This window comes from Hyperolius riggenbachi, chromosome 4 (genome assembly GCF_040937935.1).
Source record: "Hyperolius riggenbachi isolate aHypRig1 chromosome 4, aHypRig1.pri, whole genome shotgun sequence".
NCBI classification, from domain to species: Eukaryota; Metazoa; Chordata; class Amphibia; order Anura; family Hyperoliidae; genus Hyperolius; species Hyperolius riggenbachi.
Genome location: NC_090649.1, coordinates 221,948,115 through 221,956,061, shown reverse-complemented (window position 1 = coordinate 221,956,061; position 7,947 = coordinate 221,948,115). Strand labels below are relative to the sequence as shown.

At 44.5% G+C, this 7,947-nt stretch overlaps 1 protein-coding gene across 1 annotated transcript in view; it reads left to right on the top strand.

Moving 5' to 3' along the window:
• Positions 1-7,614, top strand: part of LOC137571769 (uncharacterized) — a 12,879-nt gene extending 5,265 nt beyond the window's left edge. The window contains exons 2-4 of the mRNA XM_068281374.1: positions 1,407-1,482; positions 6,003-6,361; positions 7,287-7,614. Of these exons, the coding sequence (XP_068137475.1) occupies positions 1,414-1,482; positions 6,003-6,361; positions 7,287-7,470 (612 nt within the window). The 5' untranslated portion in view covers positions 1,407-1,413 and the 3' untranslated portion in view covers positions 7,471-7,614. The remainder of the gene's footprint in view (positions 1-1,406; positions 1,483-6,002; positions 6,362-7,286) is intronic.
• The last annotated feature ends 333 nt before the right edge of the window (positions 7,615-7,947 follow it).

Here is a 7,947-nt window from a genome sequence, read left to right as displayed (position 1 = left end):
CTTGCTCTAGGAAATGATTCCACCGCCATCCACATGTTATTGCGCATCATCCGCGCTCGTGCAATCATAGGCCCTGCTCTCTGGCCCGTCCTCCTGTCCCAATGTGTGCATATACTGCGCACACGCACATTAAAAAAAAATACAATGGAACACACAGAGATGGAAATAGGACGAAGCATAATCAGTAGTCGGTGGAAGCAGCATAGGTATTTAGGGATAGTAGTAGCCATTAGTATGTGCTCGCAGCATAGGTAGCCAGGGATAGGTAGTCCCAGCATAGGTAACCTGTATTAGGTTGCCAAAGCATCGGTAGACAGGGAATCAGTGTAGCCGTTAGTAGTTGCTCGTAGCATCGGTAGCCAGGGATAGGTGTCTAGACTTTAGTAGGTGCTCGCAGTATAGGTATCTAGGGATAGGTGTAGACAGTAGTATTTGGCTGCAGCATAGCTAGTTAGGGATAGGTGTATCCATTAGTAGGTACTAGCAGCATAGGTAGCCAGGGAAAGGTGCAGACAGTAGTAGGTGTCTGTTGCATCGGTAGTTAGGGATAGGTGTAGCCATTAGTTGGTGCATGCAGGTTTAGTAGCCAGGGATAGCTGTAGACAGTAGTAGTTGGCTGCAGCATAGGTAGTTAGTGATGATCGGTGTAGCCATTAGTAGATGCTCGCAGCATTGGTAGCCAGGGATAGGTGCAGACTAGGAGGCTGCAGCATAGGTAGTTAGTGATCGGTGTAGCCATTAGTAGCTGCTCACAGCATAGTTAGCCAGGGATAGGTGTAGCCAGTAGTAGTTTACTGCAGCATAGGTAGTTAGGAATCGGTGTAGCCATTATTGCATGCTGGCAGCATAGGTAGCCAGGGATTGGTGTAGCCAGTAATAGGTGGTCCCCCCGCATAGGTAATCTGTTTTAGGTTGAGGGTGTATAGGTAGACAGGAAATCAGTGTAGCCATTAGTAGGTACTGGCAGCATTGGTAGCCAGAGATAGTTCCAGACAGTAGTAGGTGGCTGCAGCATAGTTAGGCATAGGTGTAGCCAGTATTAGGTGATTGCAGGTTAGGTAGCCATGGATAGGTGTAGACAGTAGTAGTTGTCTGCAGCATAGGTAGTTAGGGATAGGTGTAGCCATTATTAGTTGCTTGCAGCATAGGGTAGTCAGGGATCGGTGTAGCCAGTAATAGGTGGTCCCAGCATAGGTAGCCTGTATTATAGTTGCCGCTGCATAGTTAGACAGGGAATCGGTCTAGCCAGTTGTAGGTGCTCACAGCATATGTTGCCGGGGCTTGGTGTAACCAGTATTATTGAATGGAATTGTTCTAATGATTTCTGAAATCAACTATTGTCTGCCCATCTACTAAGTTTAACTTTATCTAATAAAAATTTAAATAGAATTGTATTCTGTTTGTAGTATCATCATGGCTCACCCTACAAACAATCCGCTGAATAACGGACAGCAGAGTACGTCCTCAACTAGAGAAGAATTGGTAAGTTACATTAAATTTATATTTTGAAATAATATTATTTTAATAATTCTTTTTAAATAATTCACAATATCTTGTCTGTCTTTTCACATCCAGACACTACTTACTAGCCGTCATTTCGACTGCAGCAGTAAAAACAATAGATTAGCACTCGTCATTATGCCAGTATAACTAATATCCGGACAAATTCGATTACCAACTGTCAATGCACATGCAGCAAAGGCTGCTGATTAGCAGCTATGACTTTGCATGCAGCATTAGGAGGCAACCAGTAGTAGAAATCAATTGGGATTAATGCTTCGTACACACTTGAGATAAAAGTCCATGTAAAAGGCAAGTTCACAGACCAATTTTACACCCTTCAATGTAGTATAAAAGCTGTACGCTACACAATCTATTCCAGTGATGACTAACCTTGGCACTCCAGCTGTGGTGGAACTACAAGTCCCATGAGGCATTGCAATACTCTTGACAGCTCTGAGCATAAATCGGGGAGGCAGAGGCATGATGGGATTTGTAGTTTTGTCACAGCTGGAGTGCCAAGGTTAAAGGAGAACTGTTAGTGAGAGGTATATGGAGGCTGCCATATTTATTTCCTTTTAAGCAATACCAGTTGCCTGGCTATTCAGCTAATCCTCTGCCTCTAAAGGCTCATACACACATCAGACTATAGTCTTTGGAAAATGAAAGATCACAGACCAATCTTACCACCCTTCATGTAGTATGAGAGCCATACCTTCACAGTCTATTCTATGGAGCTGAACTCCCCATCAGACAGAAATCTTGGCTAGATGCTGCACACACAGATGCTGTACAGACACAAAAGATCAGTATCTGCAAAAGATCTGTTCCTGCCAAAAATCCATTCCTGCAAATTGCAATGATAGTCTATGAGATCTGCAGATCATCATACACACATGATTTAACTGACATTCATCTTGCAAAGATTTTTTTCTGATGTGGAGTTCAGCTCCATAGAAAAGACTGTGTAGAGTATGGCTCTTATACTACAGGAAGGGTGGTAAGATTGGTCTGTGATCTTTCATTTTCCAAAGACTATAGTCTGATGTGTGTATGTGGCCTAATACTTTCAGCCATAGGCCATGAACAAGCATGCAGCAGATCAGGTGTTTCTGACAAATTTAGACAGATATGACAAGATTAGCTGCATGCTGGTTTCTGGTGTGATTCAGACACTTCTTTAGGCAAATAGACCATCAGGGCTGCCAGGCAACTGGTATTGCTTAAAAGGAAATAAATATGGCAGCCTCCATATCCCTCTCACTACAGTTCTCCTTTAACCATCACAGGTCTATTGTATGGAGCTGCACTCCCCATCAGATAAAATCTTTGCAGGATGCTGCACACACAGATTCCCGTACACACTCAAAAGAGCATTATCTGCAAAACATCTTTTCCAGCGAAAGATCCATTCCTGCAAAATGCATTCAAAGTCTTTGATATCTCCAGATCCGCATACACAGCTTGTTTAACAGACAATCATCTGCAGATTATCTGCAGATCAGATCCACCAGGATCTGCAGTTTGACAGATATGCAGATGAAGTCTATCAAACAATTTGTGTATGATGCTCTACAGATCTCATAGACTATGAATGCATTTTAAAGGAATGGATCATTTTTAAGAATAGATCTTTTGCAGGAACAGAACTTTTGCAGATAATGATCTTTTGAGTGTGTACGGGCATCTTTGTGTGCATCATCTCGCAAAAATGTTATCTGATGGGGAGTGCAGCTCCATAGAATAGACTGTGCAGACTGAGTATGGCTCTCATACTACCTTAAAGAGGAACTGTAACGACAAAACGGCCCCTGGGGGGTACTCACCTCGGGTGGGGGAAGCCTCCGGATCCTAATGAGGCTTCCCACGCCGTCCTGCATCCCTCGGGGGCCTCGCTGTAGCCCTCCGTGCAGCTGTGACGTAATATTTACCTTCCTGGCTCCTGCGCAGGCGCTCTGACGGCTGTCGGCGCCGAAGTAGGCGGAAATACCCGATCGCCGTCGGGTCCGCTCTACTGCGCAGGCGCAAGTTTCCGGCGCCTGCGCAGTAGAGCGGACCCGATGGAGATCGGGTATTTCCGTCTATTTCCGTGCCGAAAGTCGCCACAGCGCCCCCGCTGGAGCCAGAAAAGGTAAATATTGAACTGACAGTCGGCACAGTCGCCGGCTGTTCGGAGGGCTGCGGCGAGACCCCCGTGGGACAGAGGACGGCGTGGGAAGCCTCATTAGGATCCGGAGGCTTCCCCCACCCGAGGTGAGTACCCCCCAGGGGATCTTTTTGATCTTACAGTGTCTCTTTAAATGGTGTAAAATTGGTTTGTGATCTTGTCTTTTCCAAAGACTTTTATCTCAAGTGTGTATGAAGCATAAAACAGCCTGTTATCTGCTGCCTCCACTTCGTTTGCATAAGCAAGAGCCAGTATTTATAATCCTTCAATACTCATGCAGCAGTAGCAGCCACTGATTAGCAGCCTCCAATGCGGCAATAGCAGTAAAAGGTATTAATTAATTTGCTTCACTGCGTTAACCGCAACAAAAAACGGGAACAAAATGCCTGCAAAAGTACTAATTAAGCACAGTGCACTGCGCTATTCCTACAATCACCAAGACAGTCCAAGTGCCTGTTTAATCAAATCGAAAGTAACGTCAGATGAAGAAAGGCTCCTCACAATGTATTTGATAACATTTTAAACAACGTTACTATTTGGATTCTTTTTAAAACAGCATAGCCAGACATCTGACTGTTTGATTAACTTCCATTGTCGGTACAAACCATTACAGCTGACTGACAATTATATTTTTTTTATGATAAAATATATTTTGAATAGGTTTATGATTTTTCAACAGACATTGTGCTTGATTCACTAAGATAAATAGCATGCCCTATCCAAGTTAACACGCCTTATCAGAGATAAGGCCTATTCATAATATCATTTTGAATTAGGGCTGGTTCAGACGGACGTTTGGAGGCGTTGCGTTTGCTGGCGTCGCGTTCAGCAGCGTTCGTGTGCGTTTGGATGCGGTCGCGTTTTTTCTTCCCCTAGGGGGACATTAGCCGTCGCGGTTAACCTCCCCTGGAAGCTACATGTAGCTTCCAGGGGCTCCTTGAACGCCAGGGAAAATCGGGACCCAAACGCCGCGTTTGTGTAAACGCGCTTGAAAGCTTGGTACAAACGCTCCCATTCACTTGAATGGGAGCGTTTAACACCAAGCCCTGAACGCTGGCTGTAAACGCTCTGCAAGCGTCCGTCTGAACCAGCCCTTACTTATACCTGCTAATTGTCAATAACGTGAGCTCTACTAGTCCGGGGCTATGACCATGGAGGTTCTTAGCGATAGCTATGATACTCTGAAAAGGAGTTTGAAATTTGATAAGTCATGTTCTCACTGATAAGGCCTGTTATTTGTACACAGTGTGAGTTTTTCTTTGAAGGTTATCTCTCAGAACTAGTATTTCAAAAATGTTCAATATGATTTCCAAGAAATTAACATTAGATGGGCTTCTCACCTTACTGGACTCCATGAGTGACTTATTCATCCTATGAGTCTGGCAGGTTTTGTACGAAAATGAATAGGAAATCAGATAGGACATGTTGGAAATAATCAATCTCACATTCAATCTTCCATAAAATATCATAGTGTGTACCGAGCATGAGTCAATCCTTCACAGTGTGTGTAGCCTTTCTTCCTCTGCTTCAGCAGTAATACACTGTATATCAGCTGCCACTGCCCCGGCGGCCGTAAAGGTCATTAATGAACACATGACAGTGCACCTGAAGCAGTAAAAGCTGATGACTATCACCCACCACTATACTTTGAACCACCTGGCGACCGCACACTCATACCGTGCGGCGGCAAAGTGGTAGCTGGAGGACCAGTGACGCACATCTGCGTCGCCAGGTGCCTCCTGTAATTAATTAGGAAAGGCCGCTCGCGCAAGTGGCCGTTTCCTGTTAGATCACGGAGCGGGTCTCCGTGAATAGCCTGCGAGCCACTGATCGCGGCTCGCAGACTAAATGTAAACACAGGAGACGTTTGTCTCCTTTGTTTACATTGTATGGTGCTGCTGCGCAGCAGCGCCGTAAGGCAGATCTGCAATCCTAGGCCAATTAGTGGACGAGGATCGCCGACATGTGACAGGGGACCTCCTTTAACAATCTGCACAGGACGGATTGCGTCCTGTGCAGCCCCGATCACCAGGGGAGACAGGTAGGAGAGGGAGGGGGAGAATGTAGACGCGGAGGGGTGCTTTAAGGTGCCCCCCCCCCCCCCCCCGCAACATGCCAGCCAGCAGGAGCTATCAGATCCCCCCTGCGCATCATCCCCATAGGGGGGAAAAAAGGGTGGCGATCTGATCGCTCTGCATGTAGCCTGATCTGTGCTTGGGGATGCAGAGCCCACCAAGCACAGATCATAAAAAACAGTGTTGTGTTATAGGCAGGGTCCTCAAGTGGTAAAACCTGAAATTAAAGTTTTTTTTTTTCCTTTTTCTTTTTTTTACAGTTAATAGCTCTGCAGAATCAGATGCGTGCCATGAGCGGACAAGATCGGCCATCAGAGAGCTTTCCATCAAATCCCATACGGGACCCTAACAACCCGAATCATTTTGATGACGTAGACCGGGATAGGATTGGACACGTACAATGGTGTTCCTGTCAAAAATGTGTGCCTATGCCTACAGGATTAGAGTCTGTATGTTGCAAAGAAATATCAAATTTAGAAGAACAGATGGAAGATATTAATTGTATAACTGAACATGCCGACTTCTACAATTTCTGCCAAAATCCAAACTATGCTCGGGTATTCCTTTTTGTAGCGAATGGAAGTAATGGACTAAACAGATCTCAAAAAGATGCAAACAGGTTTGTGTTGTTTACAATTAATTGTATTCATCTAATTAGATTTCTATTAAATTAGTTTACAATTGTGAACTGACCTAATTCTATCAGAGCCTCCTAGTATAGTCAGGTACTATCAGTATAGCTAGGCTGGCCTGCTGAAATCTGACTTCGGCAGAAATTGTGATAGTTCTATCCATTTATCTCCCACTAAAGATGTGCAGGGGTGGGGGCAAACTTACACGTATGAGGTAAAACTTACACGTATGAGGTATTCTTTGGCCCGTCCCTGTCAACTCCACAAAATGTGTTCCAAGCGCCGGTGCTTTGAGTGCATCGTGGGAGGCCCCAGGGACAGACCGAAGAAGACGTCTTACAGGTAATATTGACAAACACCCCCCCACCGCACAGCTTTACTGGGAGATATCCGGATAGAAGTAATCGGATGTCTGCCGAAGTAGGATTTCATCAAGCCTGTATACAAGTGCAAACAGTTTAGCCAGGCAGGGTTGCTCACAGTATAGCTAGGCATGTTGGCACACTCCACTCACCACTGGCACATGCAGGGGGGTGTAACGATGCACAGAATCCCACATCATACACGGCTGGCACATCACCTGCTGCTCTCCATGCGTATCGCCTATTGAGGCACAGGTCGTCGCAGTGTAATGTGGGGCGGAAATCGGACATCACTCATTCCTCTCTCTAAATCAAGTGCCCCCTCTGGAGTACCCTTGTATTGAAGGTAGAGCAGCCTTTTAGTTTAACACTCTCTGTGCTCCGTCTGTAATATTTAATACAGACGGAGCATACGAACCAGTAAACTGTGTAATGGAAAACTACATAGGGCATAATAAAACTACAAATACCTTATCACATTTCACCTGTTTAATGTTCTCACTGTATTTCAAGTGTATATGCTATACTAATTGTCATTTTTTTTAAACAGGTCTTACCGTAAGGCTTCCTATAGAGCATTCACTGGCTTTGCTCATGGTTTCTTAGGTCGTGGTAACCGGAGACCTATACCCGCTTGTGTGGTCAAGAAGGTGCGCGAAGCCTTTCCTGATCCAGATGGGCAGTATATGGGGTATAAAGCTTGTCAGGATATTGCTGCCGAGTATATGGTTTGAATTATTCTAATTTTGCAAAATTTAGAGGAACTGTAGACATAAAGAACACAGTGGACTGAGCCCTGTATGTACAAGTTTTTTCAAGATGATAAAATGAAGAAAAAAATAATACATCCTCGATCAGAATAAATTAATAATTTTGAAGTACTGCACATGCATGTTATTATAAAATCCAAATTATTTTCTTTTGTAATTCGCCCGGGTATTTATAGAACCGGAGTGTGTGAGTGAGGGAGGGATAAAGTAACCCAGTAGCCACTTTGAAATTAATTTTAGCATAGGACACTAGAAATACCAAAGTGAACTGCATGCAAAGATACATCAGAGTATTGGCTCTGTAATTTCAAAACATTTTTTCCTAATCGCTATTTGTAATTCGATTCTTCCCGTGTCACGTGAAAACCAAGCTTCCTCGTCACATGTCACGTGAAAACCAAGCTTACTAGAAGTAAGTACTAGTCACGTGACACTGTTTGA